Source organism: Ceratotherium simum, chromosome 21 (genome assembly GCF_057802395.1).
Source record: "Ceratotherium simum simum isolate JZ-2026a chromosome 21, ASM5780239v1, whole genome shotgun sequence".
Taxonomy (NCBI): Eukaryota; Metazoa; Chordata; class Mammalia; order Perissodactyla; family Rhinocerotidae; genus Ceratotherium; species Ceratotherium simum.
In genome coordinates this window covers 13,924,892-13,943,380 of record NC_141920.1, presented here as the reverse complement: position 1 = coordinate 13,943,380, position 18,489 = coordinate 13,924,892, and the positions used below count along the sequence as shown (strand labels likewise).

Sequence of the window (18,489 nt, the reverse complement as noted above, 5' to 3'; positions counted from 1 at the left end):
TTCTCCCCTGCTTTCTGCTGGCTCTGGTTGCAGAAGCTTCTGGGAGAAAATTCTGATGCAGTTGTTCTCAATGGAGGGGAGGTGCCCGAGGGGCCCTGGGGAAGGGCGGGTCACGGATAATCAATGGCACTTGGCAATCGTAGGTCATTTCCTCTCTGAGCTCCACCCAGAAATCTTCCTTTCATTCGTAATTCTCCAACGCACTGCCCCTGGCCAAGGCGATTTATCCAGTGATGCGGGATCTCCAGGGTGTCTCGCCCACTTTTCAGGGTGGGCTACACAGAGCCAGTCCCTTAGCCACTGGCCTGGTGTGTGACGTTGCAAAGCAGCTTGACATCTGTCCTAAGTCGGAAAAGCTGTCCCCCCCCCACCCCCCGCTCCCATCTCTGTAAACAGCACCACCATCTGCCCAACAGCTCAGCCAAAAACCTCGAGTCATCCTTGACTCTCCTTCCCTCACCTCCCACTTGCCATCCATCAGCAAGTCCTCCCGGGCCGACCTTCAAAACAGAAGCTGCTCCAGCCGCCCTCTCCCTCTGCAGCACCTGCATCATCTCCCACCTGGACAACTCGTCTCCCTGCTTCCCACCTGGTCCCCGGACCACCCCTTCTCCACCCACGGCCAGAGGGAGCCATGAAAGCTGACTCACGCGCACCTGACCCGCCTCAGAGCATTTCAGGGACTCTCCATCGGCCTCGGAATGCAATGCAGACCTCCCCATCTCCTCTCTGTCCTCACCCCCAGGTCCTGCTGCCCTCCTCAGAGGTCCTGGCAAGCCCCTTCCTGCCACGTGGCTCCTGCACTGTCCGTCTGCCTGCAATGCTCCTCCCCCAGGTCTCTATGTGAACGTCTCCTTCTCATGGTGCCCGTCTCACCAGGGCTTGTCATGCAACCACATCCCCTCCCCACCCCCACTAGAGGTGCTGCCCCTCGCTGGGACCATTGCTCCTGATCTCTGGTATGGCCGAGCCCCGAGTTACCCACCAATATCTGTTTCCCCTTCTTCCTTCTTAACAAGCCCTGATTTTAATTTTCAATGCACCTTCTGAGAAACTACATTTCCCAGATTCTCTTGCAGCTATGTGTGGGAGTGGGCCTCCCTTTGGCCTTTCAGATCCACCCTCTGCCCAGTTCTCTAGCCCAGGGAGCTGACCTGGATGGGCTGCATCCACAAGGGGCTTTATTCTCTGGCTTTGGGTTGGGTTTGGCCAATGGGAGGCCCTGGCAGGAGATCAGTGAAAGAGGAAACTGAGGTTGGGGTATGGATTCCTCTGTCTGCCTGTGTTGTCAACAGAGGGTGACAGCTCCTGTTGGGTGGCCCTCTGTGTCTCCAGGTTCCGGTAACCATTTGTACCCCTTCATCTTGGGGTGGGGTGGCCCCAACCGTACTGACTAGCCTTGGATGCTGCACAATCACTAGTGTTTTCCCCACATTTGCTCACAATTTAGCAAAAAATAGTTAAACCCTCCTTAAATAATCCAAATTTGAGTGTGCCCCATATTTCTTGCTGAGATCACGTGGCTAAGTAAATAAGTTGCATCCATGTCGTATGTGACGTCTGGGACAAGGTACTTAAAGGGAGTTGACTTAACTTGAAGGTCCATCCTTTTTGCCCTTCTGCTTCCTCCTCCTTACTGCCTGGAATGTGGCTGTGACAGCTGGAGCTCCAGCAGCTATTCTGAACCATAAGGAGACCTTGAAGACAGAAGCCACACAATGAGCATGGTAGAACAGAAAGGGAGAGAAGGAGCTTGGATCCCTGGTAACCTTGAAGCCTCCATGCCAGCCCTGCACTACCAACTTCCAGATATTTTTATGTGAGTAAGAAGCAAAATTCTCTCTTGTTTAAGCCACTGCTACTTTATATTTTCTTTTACATGTAGCCGAACCTAATCCTGATGCACTTAAGCTTCCAGAATTTCAGTGATCTTCCAAGTGTTGCTGAATTGAAAAAAAAAATCTTGCAGGAATGTGCTTGGCAAGTTGAACACCAGGGTGGGTCCAGACGAGCCGCTCTTCTTCCCGAGACAACCTGCATCCACATGTTTTTCTAACTCGAGTGCGCGGCGGCAGGAATGTCAGGAGTTGGTATCTCAGAGAAGCTGAGCTGGGAGTTCTCACTGATCTGGTGTCCGGAATCTGGGCACACTGTCCTGGGCGTCCAGCCATCTGGCTCGCACAGAGCACCCAAGCCTGCAATTTAGAATTGATTTCTGAATATCAGTCTGCAGCACAGGGTGTGGTTTCCTTGTCACAGATGGAGAGTGGAAAACAAGTGCCTGGCCAGAAACCCTTCCAGGCCGTTCTCTCGAAAGCCTGCTTCATCCCGCGCGGGGAGCCAGGCTGGGAGCCTGCAACTTTCAGGATCACAGACCCCTCTGAGAATCTGGTGAGGGTCTTGGACCCAGTACAGCACACACGCAAGCAATCTGCCTGCACTTCCCACCCTCCCCACCAGGCCCAGCCAGGCCCCGGCCTCCCCACAGAACGTCTGACTTCGAAGGCTGGTTGCCTTGGACAGCTCCTCTCGGCTCTTCTGAGGCATCCGTGACGTACCAGGTCCAGAGCTGAGCTCCCAACCGTGCTCTGCCCACCTCTGCGAAAAGAAAATCCCTCCTTGCAGTTTAGGGCAAAGCTTGGAGTTATTCTTGATTCCTTTCTCCTACCCCACATCAGATCCATCAGCACATCTTATCGGCTCCACTCTCTAACCATGGGCAGCATCTGATGAGTTTTCCCCACTCTGGTCTGAGCTGCCATCATCTCAAGCCTGGACCATTGCAATCGACTCCTCACTGGGTGCATCTCCTGCCTGGACCACTGCAGTAGACTCCTCACTGGGTACATCCCCTGCCTGGACCACTGCAGTAGACTCCTCACTGGGTACATCTCCTGCCTGGACCACTGCAGTAGACTCTTCACTGGGTACATCTCCTGCTTGGACTATTGCAGTAGACTCCTCACTGGGCTCCCTGTTCTTATTACATCCCTTTAGTCTGTTCTCCATATAATCACCAGAGGGGTCATATTAACACATAAGTCAGATGATGTCCCTCCTCTGCTCAATGTCCTCTACTGGTGTCCATCGCACTCAGAAAGCCAAAGTCCTCCCCCTGGTTCAAAGGCCCTCCATGATCCACCCTCCCACCACCACCCTATGACCTCTCAGACCTCACCTCTTCCTGTCTCCCTTGCTCACACTGCTCTGCCACTCTGGCCTCTTTGCTGCTCTGTCAGCCTGCTGGGACTGCTTCTGCCTCAGGGCCTTTGCACCCACTGTTCCCTCTGCCTAGCATGCTCTTCCAGGGGGAATCCCCTTGACCGGCTCCCTTTTCTTCTTTGCCCAAATGTCCCCATCCCAGTGAGGCCACCCTACATAAAATCACAACTCTCCTGTTCCCCACCCCTCCTTGTTTCACTCTCCTCGCCACTTTTCACTACCTTAAGTACTATATACTTTATAGATCTTTTTTATCAACTCTTGCACTAGAATATAAGCTCCATGAGAGCAGAGAGTTTGCCTATTTTGCTTGCTGCTGGATCTCCTCTGGCACACTGTAGGTGCTCAGTTAATACCTGATGAATGAATGAGTCTGGCCCACCCTGTGGGCACCCTGCTTCCGAGACAGCCCGGTGAGGGCGCCACGGGCACCTCCTCTCCCGGACTTGACTGCGCACCAGCCATTCTGCCTTCTTCTGGCACCAGCTCTTGAACGGTCCTTTAGGGAGTCACCCCTGCTCCCCCTGCCAGTCCGCATGGTTCACGTGGGACTGGCCCCATCCTTGGCTCCAGGGATGTGCACATGACCCAGGCCAGCCAATCACTGTGCTTCAATCCCCTGACGGGTTCACGGTTGACCAGATGTCCCTGAGTGCCAGCCCTGAGACACTTAACTTGGGGACTTTTACTGGCACTCGTGGGAGGGAGAAGCTCTTTCCATAAGGATGGCTCGCTGTAGCATTAAGGTGGGTCTGGCAATGCCAGGGGTGCCATGTGGAGAGCTGGGCTGACAGTGAAGCCCCCTTGGAGGAGAGCTGAGGTCAGGGCGATGGAGAGACAGAGGACATCCAGAGAGAGTCCTAAATCCGGCCACATCTGAAGCTCAAAATCTACTTGGACTTTTTATTTACATGAGTCAAATAAACTCCTTTGTTCGTTTGCTGGGTCCAGTGTGAGTTGAGTGTCTGTCACTCGTAAGTGAGAGACCCAGGCGGACAGAGAGTGCTTGCGATACATGTGGTTTCACGTCCACTGGGCCACTTGCTCCCGTGGCGTTTTCGCAGCCCCTCCACCACCACCCCTCAGCTGCCCTTCGTCAGCCGCGATGGTGCAACTCTGTTCACCAGACGCGCTAACGGCAGAGGAGAAGCCCTGGCGGACTGGACTGGCAAGGGCCCCTCAAGCCAGGGAGGCGCCGGCAGGCCGGGCTCAGCACCTGGCGGAGTGTGCCTTGCCTGGCCACCCGCCCCGCGTGAGCACGGCCAGCAGGCTCACCCCACCCGCTGACCTGCCCGGGAGGAGACGCTACAGCAACCCTGCCGTCAGTGCTACGAGAGACGTACATCCCAACAGCGTCTCTAAATGCAGAATCTGTTGTAGACAGACAACACTCTGACGCACTGGCCAAGGCTGCACTGAAGGAGGAGAGGCCTGGATGATCAGAGAGCGAACATGTGTAGTACGTGCTGGGGCTGAGTCCTCACAAACAGATCATCATCTCTATTTCATAGACGAGTAAACTGAGGCACAGAGAGGTTGAGTAACTTTCCCAAGGCCACACAGTCAGTGGCAGAGTGGGGATTTGAACCCAGCTGTCTCACTAGAGAATTCTCATCCTTACATCTTTATTGGGAGTGTTTTCATTTAAAGATGTTCTGAAAGGCAAAGTGTTCTTTTGAAATGTGAGCATTTCCTCCACAGTTCATGCAGCCTTGAGGGGCACACTTGAAATCCAGCAACCTTAGGGGGCCTCTGAAAGGCACCTTCTTTCTACCCAGCATGGACCCTCAGGAACATGAACAGTGGAGAGTAAACACCCGATATTCTGAGGTTTGGGGTGTGACTGTCTCCTTACCCTCAGACACAAGAGTTACCGCCATGCGGCTCCCACATTAGCGTGGCCCCGACTTAAAAGCTTGTAACTCACACTTGAGAAAGTCCTTCCCTTTTCCCATCTCCATCCTGCCGATCAGGTCCAAGAGAGAGTCTCAGGGATGCGCTATTTCCTCTTAACGCCTCTCTCAAAACTGCCCATCACCCTTTAAAACACAGACACGCAGGCCTCGTGGGAGGCAGCATCTTGTTGAAATTTGAAAGCACTGCTGTTGTCATTGGACTTGGTTCTGCAGGGACCTTTTACCGAAGGCGAGGAACACTGCTGTTTCATTTACAGTCATAATTTAAAACGTCCTTTTAAAATAATATTGAAGCTCAAAAAGTCAGTCCAGTTAAAGAAATCTCAAGTAACAGAACAGACGGCACTGGGATGCTGCAAATATACCCTCGCTCCAGGCAAGGGCCGTGTCTAACTCATCGAGGTGTCTCAGAGCCTGGCCGAGCCCCGGAGGCTCACCAAAGGTTTGTCTGAATCAAATTAAACGAGTAAACCCTGGCAGAGTCCTCCGGTTTCGCAGCCTGTCTGACCAAAGGACACGTGCAAATAAGACCTTGGCTTCCACATGCTTCTCCCTCTCCTCCCATCCTGGTGGAGAAGCCCAGCCAAGACCCTGCCGGTCTCCGAGGGTCATCCAGACACAGGGACATTCGCAATCACTTTGAAAATATTGATAATTGAGGCCACTTACGGACCAGTATGCCCTGGAACCAGTTCCTCTGGGCATTTGACACTTCTGGGTGACAACTCAGAAAGATGTGTCAAATGCATGTAGGGACAGGAAAAATGAATATACAGCCCCCACTGCCCCACCTCGTAATTAGGAACCAGGACGAGCCCCTCTTCCGTGCTGTGCCCCGCACCAGTTCTCTCGACCAGACCCTAACTAGGATGGATGGCCGTTGTCCATCCCAGGACTGGAAGAAAGCCTGGAATTATCTTAGTCGAGAAGTCTCCAGCCCCGAAAACCATCAGAACTGCTGCATGGATGAGCAGAAAATAGCAGATGATAAATTTTTTAGGACCACCCTCTGCGTGCCAGTTGTAGCAGACTGTGAGATAATGGGCTGGCCTTTTTTGGAACATGCATTATTGATCTGGGTCTGTCTACTGGTTTATAAAAAGCCCATCGTCCCCCCCACTACCACCTTCCCATCCCTCACCTCCTGAAGGAAGCGAGCCTCCTTCAAAAGCCAGCTCTGCTGTTGGAGGGGCTGGCTGTCTGTGGAGGGACGGCTTGCAGGACTGATCTGTGCAAGTAGGTGGGAGCTGACGGATGCCACAGAACACGAAGGCTCTCAGCCCACCACCTCCACTCCCTGGAGTTTATCATTCAGAAACACTCGCGTGTGCAAAGATGCATGTATAAAGACATTCTCGGCAATGGTGTCTGTACCAGTGAAAACTGACACACACGCTAGCAACCTAGAAACAACTCGATAGCCATCCCTGGAGACTGGTTAAGTAGGGCAGTGGTTAGGATCGTGGGCTCTCGTTCAAGTCTTGTTTAGCCACGTTCTAGCTGTGTGACCTTGGACAAGGACTTCATTTCTCTGTGCCTGAATCGCTCTGTCTGTAAAATGAAGAGAATGAATCTATATATATAATTTTATTTATTTATTTATTTATTTTTTGTGAGGAAGATCAGCCCTGAGCCAACATCTGTGCTAATCCTCCTCTTTTTGCTGAGGAAGACCGGCTCTGAGCTAACATCTATTGCCAATCCTCCTCCTTTTTTTTTTTTCCCCTGAAAGTCCCAGTAGATAGTTGTATGTCATAGTTGCACATCCTTCTAGTTGCTGTATGTGGGACGTGGCCTCAGCATGGCCGGAGAAGCGGTGGGTCAGTGCGCGCCCGGGATCTGAACCCGGGCTGCCAGCAGCGGAGCGCGCGCACTTAACCGCTAAGCCACGGGGCCTGCCCCTAATCTATATATTTTAGTTAGCTAAGGTTTTCTTTGCTCTCCTCTCTCCTGTGTTCTCATCACACCCACAGCTCCTTTCCTGATATTTGCATATCCTGTTGGTTTTATTCGAGAGTCACAGATGCAAACTTACAATCAATCGGATGCTGACATGAGGCTTAGCTGGAACACGTTGCTGCAGCACAAATATGTTGTTCCTAAGAGTGGGTGTTCAGCCATTCACCGTGGTTCAGGCCAGAAATCTAGGAGTCGTCCTTGATGGTCCTCTTTTCCGTAACTCCCACATCCAGCCCATCCATCGTCATCTCCCTGGTTCCCCTGCTCCCGCCCTGGCCCAGCTTCCATCATCACCTGCCCAATTTCTGCACTGTCCTGCTAATGGGTCTCCCTGTCTCTGCTCTTGCTCTCTGTAACCTAATTTCAACAGAACAGCCAGAGGGAGCCTGATGGACCCTAAGTCAGGTCACAGCCTCTCCTGCTTATGGCCCCTAACCATGTCCATTTCACTAAGAATAAAATCATGGCCACACGGCCCCTCACGACCTGGCCCCAGTCGACTCCTGGCCTCCTGTCTCTCCACTTACCCCCCGGCTCCCTCCACCCCAGCTCACAGGCACTCTCTGTCCCAACCCACCAAGCCCATTTCTGACTCAGTGTCTTCGCCTTTCCTGTTCTCTCCGCCTGGAACGATCCTTCCCCAGTCCTCCAGATCCCAGCACGGTGCGCTGCACAGAGTAGATGCTTAATACATATCTGCTGAATGCACGAGCAAATATCCAGGTTGTCTTGACTCCCCAGCATAACTATGATCGAAACAGCTTAAGGGGCCCCACGAGGCAGACCAGGGGGCTCTGAGGCCCAGGTGCTGCCCGCAAGTGCTCTCTGCAAAATCCTGCCAGAAACAGAACTCACGCCCCTATGGCCACAGTCTGTAGACTCTCCATGGTTATCAAATGTGGCTTAGGCTAAATGCTGCCGGGAGACAGGTGTTATATGTGTCAAACTGTCAATAAAACCTCTGGGCTTTGATTGCTTCCTGGCTGCAAATTGTTTTTGCACTGATATACTCCTGGAGAAAAATCTATACTTGTGATCATTGATACAAATCATCATAAGGAGTGACTTGGATGCATATAAATCACCTTTTCTTGGCAGTTAAAAGACTGATTCACGTTTTTGATAATGGATCCAAAAAGGGTACAGATTTGCAGTTGGATCTTCACCACAATCTTACATTTGGTTGCAAAGGCTTAGCCAGTAAACCTTTAAATTTGTTGCCACCAACAATATTCAGTTGTCCTTTGACAGTGGACAGTGGCTAAAGGCCCACCCCTCACCTGGTCAATTATTTCACTCCTCACTACAACCCACGAGAGCCTCCAAGATCTGGCCCCATGCTCTCTCTCCAGTCTCATGTTCTACATCCCGTCCCCAGGCTCCAGTCACATCTGTCTTGTTGGTCCTGCCTCAGGGCCTTTGCACATGCAGTTCCCTCTGTTTAGAAGGCTTTTCAGGGGCTGGCCCAGTGGCGCAGTGGTTAAGTGCATGCGCTCCGCTTCGGCGGCCCGGGGTTTGTAGGTTCGGATCCCGGGTGCACACCGACTCACCGCTTGTCAAGCCATGCTGTGGCGGTGTCCCATATAAAGTAGAGGAAGATGGGCACAGATGTTAGCCCAGGGCCAGTCTTCCTCAGCAGAAAGAGGATTGGCAGATGTTAGCTCGGGGGGGGGTCTTCCTCACACAAAAAGAAAAACAATAGAGGGCTTTCACCAGTCCTTCCCAATACACGGTAGTGCTGACGATGAGAAGGGAAATCTAACTTATAGGAGAAGGAAAATGTACAAGGCTTGTGTGCCGTCCAGTATGGTGGCCACAAGGGGCTACTGAGCAGTCGAAAAGGGGCTAGTCCTTACTGAGATGTGCTCTAAGTGTAAAACATACACAAGATTTCAAAAACAATACAAACAATGTAAATATCTCATTAATGATTTTTTATATGGATTATGTGCTGAGATGATAATAATTTGGATATGCGGGGTTAAACAAAATATGTCACTAAAATTAATTTCAGGGCCGGCCCCGTGGCTTAGCGGCTGGGTGCACGCGCTCTGCTGCTGGTGGTCCCGGTTCGGATCCCGGGTGCACACACCGACACACCTCTTCTCCGGCCATGCTGAGGCCGAGTCCCACATACAGCAACTAGAAGGATGTGCAGCTATGACATACAACTATCTACCGGGGCTTTGGGGAGAAAAAGGGGAAAAAAGGAGGAGGATTGGTAACAGATGTTAGCTCAGGGCTGATCTTTCTCACACACACACACAAAAAATTAATTTCACCAGTTTCTTTCTACTTTTTAAAAAAATGGAGCTACTAGAAAATTTAAAATTACTTATGTCATTTGCATATGCGACTTGCATTATATTTCTATAGGGCAGCGCTGTGTAGGGTTTACTGTGGAGAAATGGAACCCATAAAATCCGTGAATTCAAGGGGGAGAAAGAAGGCTTACACTGAGAGAGACCCCCAAAGGGGAGCTGGAAATATAAGTGGAGTTTGAGCCAGGGGAGCAGAAGGTCCTGCCGAGACTGACTCTGGAGGCCTCTCCTGGGGGGCCTCGTTTATGGGGTCTTCTCCTCCCGCAAATGAAAATGTAGGGAGAAAAGCCTCAGGCAAATGAAGAAACCTTCGCTCCGTGGAGGAGCCCCTGGTGTTGCTTTGGAGGGCAGGGAGGGGTCACGATGGTTTATTCAGTGAACCGAGGGTGCGGCCCAGGGGTGGCTTGTGTGGGAATGAAGGGAAGGTGCGGAGGCCACCCGCTGGAGAAGCCCGTGTCATGCCTGCCACGGGGGTAAATGAACTAAACCTTGGCAAGGGCCCCTGTCCTCACCTGCTCTACCCGGAGCCCACGGCGCTGCGAGGGGTGGAAGCCCAGGACGAGAGGTGTCCGGGCGCATCCGCCTGCTGCACCATCTCTGTGAACTGGGCCAGGCCACCAGCGACGGTGCCCGCCCTCCTGCCCCTGGATGCCACCAAGGAAGGCTGAGGTCCCCCTGCCCCCACTCTCAGGCTGGCTCCCTCTTTTATTCAGTGTCAGTGCAAATATCACCCCCTCTGAGAGGCCCTCCCTGATCACCAACCCAAAGTCCCTGCCACCACCACCCCACCCAGCACAGCGCCCTCTTCAGTTTCACCAGAGCATTCCTCCCTTCTTGAAATGATCTTACATGTGAACTTGGAACCGTGCGGATCACCCATCTCCCTCGCTCCATGACTGTGCCTGTCTTACTCACTGCTGGAGAGTCATATTGCCTTAGAATAGTGCCTGGCACATAGTAGGTACTCAAAAGAAACCGGATGAAAATAATGAATTGGTCTTAGCGTTTCTTCTCCTCAAGACTTTGCAGACATCCAGGAAGGGTTCTGCATGGGGAAAAGGTTGGAGACCCCTAACCTTGAGGACCCAGCTGTGAATGCACGTGTGTGGGGCAACCCCCATGACTTGGTTTAAATCCATTAGAAGAGAATTCTACAGGTCTCCACGCCTGACTTGCAGCAGGACCCCGCGACCCCGCGCGGTGACCCCGGGAGATGCCGCCTGCGGGCGGGCGCTTACCCAGCTCCACGTCCTGGTCGTCTGTGAGCACCAGGATGATGTTGGGGCGGATGTTTCTGCGGTCCCTCTGAAACCTGCCTTTCAGGCGGTGGTGTGACAGGAACGCGGAGCTTGCACCCAGCAGAGAGAAGATGGCCGCGGAGAGCAGGCACAGCAGGAGGCCGGGGGGCGCCATTTTCCTGCTTTTGCTGAGCCGTGGCTTCCTTCAGGATGCAGGAGCCTGAGGTTGCGTTTTGTGGATTTGTCTCTTTTCCCTCTTCCCTCTCGACTCACGGATCTAAAGCAGGAGGAAAAGAATCAGGTTAATCTCTGCATAAAGGCTGCCCGTTGCTTGCACTTGCATCACGATTTCCATGACGGCTCCTGGCACGGACGGTGAGAGTTGATCAGGGTGCCTGGCGCAGAGCAAAACCGACCTCGGCTAAAGTGACAGGAAAAGTATTTGCAATCGGCTCAGGCAAGAGGCTGGCAGGAAAGCCTGCGACCACTCCGGCCCACAGAACTTCTCCCCTGGACCAGCGGTCCTCGGGGCCTGTTGGCGGCCGCCCGAGTCCCAAGTCAGATAATCAGCCTGTCTCTGAACCGTCCAACCAACTCAACACACCAATCACCCCAGAGGAAGGGAAGGAGGAAGCCCAGGCCGGCGGAGCAGATGTTTCTGGTCCTCTCTTCTCTGCCGGCACCGCGGGGGCTGTGGACGTGAGGGGATGCGGCCCCAGCCTGAGGCGCGTGTGGTGCAGGGAGGGGTCTGGACAGCGGGCCGGGAATGGTGTCCCCTTTGGGCTGGGCGACTCCTTCAGTGTTTCAGTCCTGGCTCCCTCCCTCAGCAGCCGGTTTCCCCATCAATGAGCCAGTGAGGGACGTCAGTTTCCCCGAGAATAAGATGGGGAGAACGCCATCCCATGGGGCTGTGTGTGAAGGCCCCCTGCCAACAGATCCCGGAGCTGGCCAAGTTATTCATGTAAGACGCAGAATAAACAAAATGATCCAAGAGGAAATTGTGGGCTAAAAGGCTGAGGGAGAAGAGCTGTCGTGTTGCACTGTGACCTCAGTCACCGCTGGACCCCAGGTCAGATGGGGTCCAGCAGAGGCGGCGAGGCCGGGCGGACGGCGGCCCGCGGCTCAGGCAGGTCTCCGAGCTCGCTCCGCTCTTTGCTCTCCGAGGTCATTTTTCTACTTCTGGAGGAAACGAGCCTTCAGGTCCTGTCCAGATATAGACTTTTGGTCTCATTTATTTAAAACGAGAGAGAGAGAGAGTGAGCAGACGTGTTGAGAGAAAACCAAACTCCTCGGAGTCGGGCTGAGTCATCGCCCCTGTGACCTTGAAGGACCATGGGGAACCCCGCCCCCGCCACAAGTCACGGCTCAGGGAGCTCGTCGAGGGCCCCAGGTTCCGCAGAGGTGGATGTGCGGGCTGCATCCTCTCTCCTGGGATTGCAACAGCCCCCTAAGGGGTGTCCCTGCCTCCCCCAGCCCTGCCCCCATCCTCGATCCTCCCCAGGGCAGCCAGTGGGATTTTCTTAAAATTGGAATCAGATCCTAACACTCAGTGAGGCGTTCAGGGCACAAAACTGAAGGGACACTCACTCCAGGCTGTACAAGTGCAAGGCACTCACGTCACCTTAGTCCCAGTGCTGTCCCTCTCCTGCTCAGACCCTCCCCCGGCTTCTCAGGGCTCAGGGAACACAACGCAAACTCCCCACAGGGCCCACAGGCCTGTGCGATCCGGCCCCTGCCCACCTCTCCCCCTTCCTCTCCATGGCTCTCCAGCCCCACTGGCTTCTGTCTGCTGCTCGGACAAGTCAAGCTGGTTCCTGCCCCAGGGCCTTTGCACTTGCTCTTCCTTAAACCTGGAAGAGTCTTTCCCCAGATTTTGTGTGCTGGGCTCGTTCTCCTCTGCCAAGTCTTGGCACAAATGTCACCTCCTTGGAGAGGCCTGTCCTGTCGGCCCCATCTGAGGCGGTGCCCTCACCCCAGGCACTCTCCAGATTTTATAACCGGTTTTATCTCCCTCCTAATCCCTACTACAACCTGCAATCATCTTATGTATTGCCCAGTTCTCACCACTGGAGGGTCAGCTCCATGAGGGCAGGAAGTGGGCCTGTGTTCTTCACAGCTCGGTCCCCAGCACCTTGTACAGTCCTGGCACATAGTTGGTGCCAAACACATGTTCAGATAAATAAAAGAATGGGGATTCTGTTAAGGTTCTCTGAGTTCTGCAGAGTGAGGGACGCTGGGCTCGGCAGGGCCGCACTATACCCTGGGGCTGGAGGCTCAGAGGCCTCCATCAGTGACGCCCTCCCCCGTCACCTTCCCTGGGTCACCCAGGAGGGGTCAGCCACTCTGAGTTATCCGGGCACGCTGTGGTTGAAAAGACCCCAGGAAGGGTCCCAGGTGGGCTGCTCTTTGTTTGTCCCTCCTGATCCATTCTCCACCCTGCTCGGCGCCCCAGGAAGCCGACCACTGCACACTGCATCTCTGCGTCTCTCTCATCTCTGGCATCCCGCTGCTTCTGCCAGTGGAAGCCCTGCTGGAGGGCTGCAGGGCAGAGGAAGGCAGGAAATCAACGTAGTTACTCGCCTCTGCTCCTCCCCAGCATGCAGTGGCTCCCTAGCGCCTTTGTCTCTCTATGACTGGCCACAGCTCCAGTAGGGGCCCCTCCCGGGGGCAACTCTCCCTCCTCCTGGCCCTCTAGGGAGCAGTAACGGCTCCTCTCCGCTGCCAGTTTTCGGTGCTGCATCATTCCTGGTCTGCTCCCTTACCCCCACCCCACCTCTGAAAACAGGGCCTTCAATCAACTCTCCCTGGCGGGGCTGGGAGCTCCACACAGGGCTTCCCTCCCCAGGGGCCTCCGACAGGACACCTGTGTAGGGAGATGAGATGACAGTCACATCATCAGCGGAGCTGCCCTGGGAATCTGAGTTTCATGGGGCCAGAGGGCAAGCACCGACTTCCCTCGCAACCCCCTCACCTGCTAAAGTGCACATCTCTCGACAACCAGAGCCACTGCATCGGCTGTGTCCTGGGCACCTGCTGTGCGCCACGTGGGGTGATGGTTAAGACATGGACTTTGGACTTGCTTGCTGGGTGACCCTGGGCAAGTAACTGGACACCTCTGTGCCTCAGTTTCCTCACCTATGAAATGGGTGTGAAGGATTGAATGAGTTAATACAGAGTGCTGAGACTAGAGCCTGCCCATGGTATTCACCAGAACGCGTCGGTCACAGTGTGAACCGGGATTAGATGATTATTATGATCCTTGCAGCTGGGTCCTGCATCAGTCTCTCTCTCTCTCTCTCTCTCTCCGCAGAATCTCCTTCAATCCCCACAACAACAACCCTCCCACACAGGGACGAGTATCATCCCCTTCTACAGTTGAGACCAACTGAGGCTTAGTCCCTGTCCTCAGGTCACCCAGAGAGGAAACGGCAGAGACAGGCTTTGACCTCTCTTCTCCCAGACTGCTCAGCACCGGCCAAGTGGCCTCATTTTAAAATAAAAACACAATACACATTTTTGAAAAAGAAAACTTTCTATCCAAGGAAAATCATCATCCCTTCTCTGTAGAACTAAACACACAAATAAAGCCAAAGAAAGCAAACAGTGTTACTCAATCTAGCAGCTTCTACTCCCTAGTTAAGGCTCTGGGCTGGGCCCCGTGCCGCCTGCTCTCGCACTTGTGGGCTCTCTCTTTCAGGGGAGGTTAGCAGGTGTAGAGAGGGGTCGAAGCACATCAGCACCATCCCGAGACTCTCTGTGGAGGCTGTGGGAGGCCTCGGAGGGTTGACAAGGAGACCGCTCTAGACATCCAATTGGTCCCTGAATTACCCCAGGTCATGGGGTGGTCCTCGAACCACGCTGTTTATCCCTCCACGTCCTCCCTCGGGAAACACACCGGGATGCGTTGTGCTTTGCACGTGAAACCACGCACTTGAACCAACATGCCAACCCGCCCATGGAAACGCACATTCATGTTCCTCCATCCAGACATCGAGTGATAAAATAATACTGAGAGGATTTCCAAGGGATGCCCTACGAACCACCTCTCTTACACCAGAAATAACCATAGCAAATGCTCACCGGGAGCCTGCAAAGCCCCGGCCCCGCTCGAAGCATTTTACACATCAACTTGTTTAATCCGCAAATCCACCCAGCAACATTATACCCATTTTATGGATGAGGAAGCCAAGGCACAGGGAGCTAAAAGCACTTTCCCATGATCACATGGCTAAATAAAGGGCAGAGGTGAGGTTCAAACACAGTTTGGCTCAAGTCGGCCTGCTCCACTGGAACCTTCTGGAAGCAGGTCTCTAGGAAAGTTCCTGAGAGGCTCTCAGCCTTAGTTTCCCCATTTGCCAAAAGAGGCAGCAGGCAGCCAGATGCCCTCTGAGGGCCTTTTTGGCTCTGGGCCTGTGATGTGAGGTGCAGGGGAGCCGGGAGCCCCGGGTCAGGTGGAGGCGGAGACGGGGACACGGTCAGCTGGACTCTGGTCCCGGCACCCGTGTTGGTCTTCTTAGCCCACCCCGTCTCCGCCCCTATCCCGCTCCTGGGCAGCTATAACCTGCCAGCCAGGACGCTCCTCCTCTGGACGGAAGTCAGGGCTCTGCGACCCGAGACTGGAGAATAACAGGAGCTAATTATTTCATCAGATCAAGGCATCAGTAGGTCGATTTTTGATGAATTCCCCCGGCTCCGACTTCCCCTGGCCGTGTGCCAGCCCCTCTCCGGATGCTGAAGAAATCAATTAAAAATGACACAAGGGATTCTGCCTCCATTTTCTTCCTTCTTGGTAAAAGATTCCAAGCGGCTGAACCGAGAGAGTATCTGGTGACTCCGGGTAGGACGAGCTGGCCCATGTTCTGTCCACGTACCGTCCTGCAGACACCACCCCTCGTGCATTTCGAGGTCCATCTGGCTCCTTCTCTTGGTCTTGCGTCTTCTCACAGACCCTGGCAAAGGCTTCCCGGCCCAGGAAGACATCCCTGGAAATGCCTGATGTCCCGGGCGTTCAGAAACATCCCTCCTGCATCTGGATTCATCAGCCGACCTGCAGAGAGGAGCCGGTGACTTCCCCGCTCCACACACCACAGCGTCGGGGACACACCCGGGACCTCACCCAGGCGGGTCTGGAAAGACCCCGATGGCTGTTTTCCTCTGAGGACCCCCAGATCCAACAAGAGTAGCTGAAAGGAGTTTGGGAAGGATCAGGCAGCTGAGGAGGTGGGAGGGGAAGAAGTGGCCAGAGGCAGAACAAGGCATTGATCAGCAGGGAAAACTCCCCTGGAGATGGAAGGAAGGAAATTGTGGGCTGTGCGGAGATGCCCCCTCTGTGTGCTGGGGCCGGAGCCCCCGACACAGACCCGGGGACTCCCCCAGGTGGTCCAGTGAGCCTGACCACTTACGTCTTCCTTCATTTACTTTATAAACATTTATTTAGGACCTACTGTGTGTGAGGCACACTGTTACCTACCTGTGGTAGGATGGTCCTGCCTGGATGATAACAGCCCCCTAACTGGTTCCCTCCTTTCACCCTCACCTCCCGTCAAGCAGCCAGAAGGATTCTGCTAAAATAAAAGCAAGATCCTGTCTTCCTCCACTGAAAATCCTTCAAGGGCTCCCATCTCATGCCAAGAAAAACCCAGAAACACTCCAAAGGCCCGGCGAGATCCTACAGAGCCTGCCCCATCCCGTCTCTGACCTCATCACCTTCCAGCTCCCCCTTGCCCACCGGCTTCTGCCACACGGCCTGCGCGCTGCTCCTCACAGGCGCCGTGCATGTCCCCACCCCAGGGCCTTTGCAGCTGCTGCTGCCTCTGCCTGGAGCCTTCATCCAGACGGCTGCGTGGCCCCTTCCTCACCTCCTTCAGGTCTTTGCTCAAATTTCGCCTTGACAGGTTAAAATGGACATCTCCTCCCTCCCCAGCAGCGCTCAGCACCTCTGACAACTAGCGAGTTTACTGGTTTATTTCTGTGTGGGTCGCCCACTAGAATGTCAGCTTTGTCCACATCTGTATCCCTCACACGTAAAACAGCGCTCGGGACACTCAAGATATTTACTGACTTAGCAAAGTCTTTCTCCCTCCTGGCGACAGGACCCCCCCCTGTGGGTGGGGGCACTGCAGCTCCCTTATGCCCCTCACCTGCAGTTGGAATGTAGGGTGGAACACGTGGCCCAGGTGGAGCCAATCAGCACATTCCATCTCTCTAGCTCCAGTGATTGGCCCAGAGACAGACATGTGACCCAGGCCTGGCCAATGAGAGGGAGGGCGGGCACTATAGAGGGGTTGCTGGGTGCAGCCCAGCCCAGCCACCCACTGGAGCCCCAGAGAGGGTACTGGTGACACTGGGCTGAACCAGGCTGCACCTTGTGGCAAGGTACAGGCTCAAACAAGTGCCCTTTGTTGCTTAAGCTAATCTGAATTGGGGCTGTCATTTGCAACGGGAAGCACCCAGACCAACACAGTCAACACCCTAAAAGAATAATGACGAAGAATAACTAAAATTTATGGTGTGCTTATCACCGGCCCCGCCCAATTCTGAGCACTTCTCCTGCGATAACTCATGTCATCCTTACGACAACTTTATGAGTTAGGATGCTCCATCTGCAGATAAGCGAGCTGAGGCATGGAGAGATTCTAGAACTTGCCCAAGGTCATGACACTTGGGTGCAGAACATCGTCCCTCTCCATCCTCTCTCTGCTCTTCTCTGTGCCCTGGGGGGGGGGTCACCTGGATGGACCACATCAACGTGCTCTGTGCTGTCTGGCTGATGGCTGGGTTTGGCTAAAGGGGGACACTGCCAGGGGAAGGGAGGGTGGGAGGAGGGAGGGGCTGGGGTACTTCCCAGGCTCCCTCCCTGCCAGCTTGCTGGGAACTGACCACATCCCTCTATTGCTCTACTGAGGGTCACAGCTCCTGTGGGTGGCCTTCTCCAGGTCGCAGCAAATGCTCCCCGCCGTCCCCAGCCCCAAGGGTCTGTATTATTCATTTTCTTACACTCTGCTCCCACCTTTGTTGGAGGGCACCGCCTGTTTCCTGCAGGGCCCTGGACTGAGAAAGCAAGCAGGCAGCATGGCTGAGGTTTGCACTCAGACGTTCTGATCCCAGAGCCCTCTCCTGACTCCTATGTTCGCTTGCAAACCGACGAATGATACAAAAGGCTGAGGTTAAGTGTGCTGCACAAACAGGAAGAAGAATGGGGAAATTGCTGGTTTAGGTGCAGTCATGGAGGGCTGCCTGGAGGAGTCCTTACACAGTAAAGTTTGAGAAATCTGAAAGGAACAAAGCTCTGAAGAATCCACAGGATTTGGGTAGACTCTGAAGAAGAGGGTGGAGGACAGGGTGCTTCAGGCAGGGGAAACACCGGAGCAAATAGCAGGCAGTGTGGGAGGGTGGAGATATGTGGTCCGGAACCTCACAAGCCCAGGAGTTGTCTAGACAAGGGATGACACACACACATCTGTGAAACCTCACACTTCCCTGGCGTCTCCCTTCTTCTTGGCCACAGGCTGTCTTCAGCCTCTGTCCTCCACTCGGGGCTGTCAAAGAAGGGACAGGAGCTCCCGTAGCCTGCGGGCCACGGGCTCTCCCTGGCTCCCTTGCCCAGGTCCGGGGCGTCTGGTAGCTCTCTGTGCCTGTTCTTGGAATTCCAGCTGGAGGCAGAGAACCATGCCAGCTCTCAAGAGCAGGACAGGGGACAAGAGAAGGGTCCTTCAGAGGCAGGAGGGAAGGATCAAGATGGAAAGGAGATTAGGGCCTAAGGAGAGGGGCTTCAGAACCCAGTGGCCCGCATAACTATTCAGGCAACTAGAAATTCTCGAAGGCCTACTGTGT

General features: G+C 54.1%; 1 protein-coding gene across 7 annotated transcripts in view; it reads right to left on the bottom strand.

Moving 5' to 3' along the window:
• Positions 1 to 18,489, bottom strand: part of SULF2 (sulfatase 2) — a 123,829-nt gene that overhangs the window by 84,508 nt on the left and 20,832 nt on the right. For all 7 annotated transcript variants that reach the window (XM_087445151.1, XM_087445153.1, XM_087445150.1 and 4 more), the window contains exon 2: positions 10,657 to 10,933. In XM_087445151.1, the coding sequence (XP_087301277.1) occupies positions 10,657 to 10,831 (175 nt within the window). In that variant the 5' untranslated portion in view covers positions 10,832 to 10,933. The remainder of the gene's footprint in view (positions 1 to 10,656; positions 10,934 to 18,489) is intronic.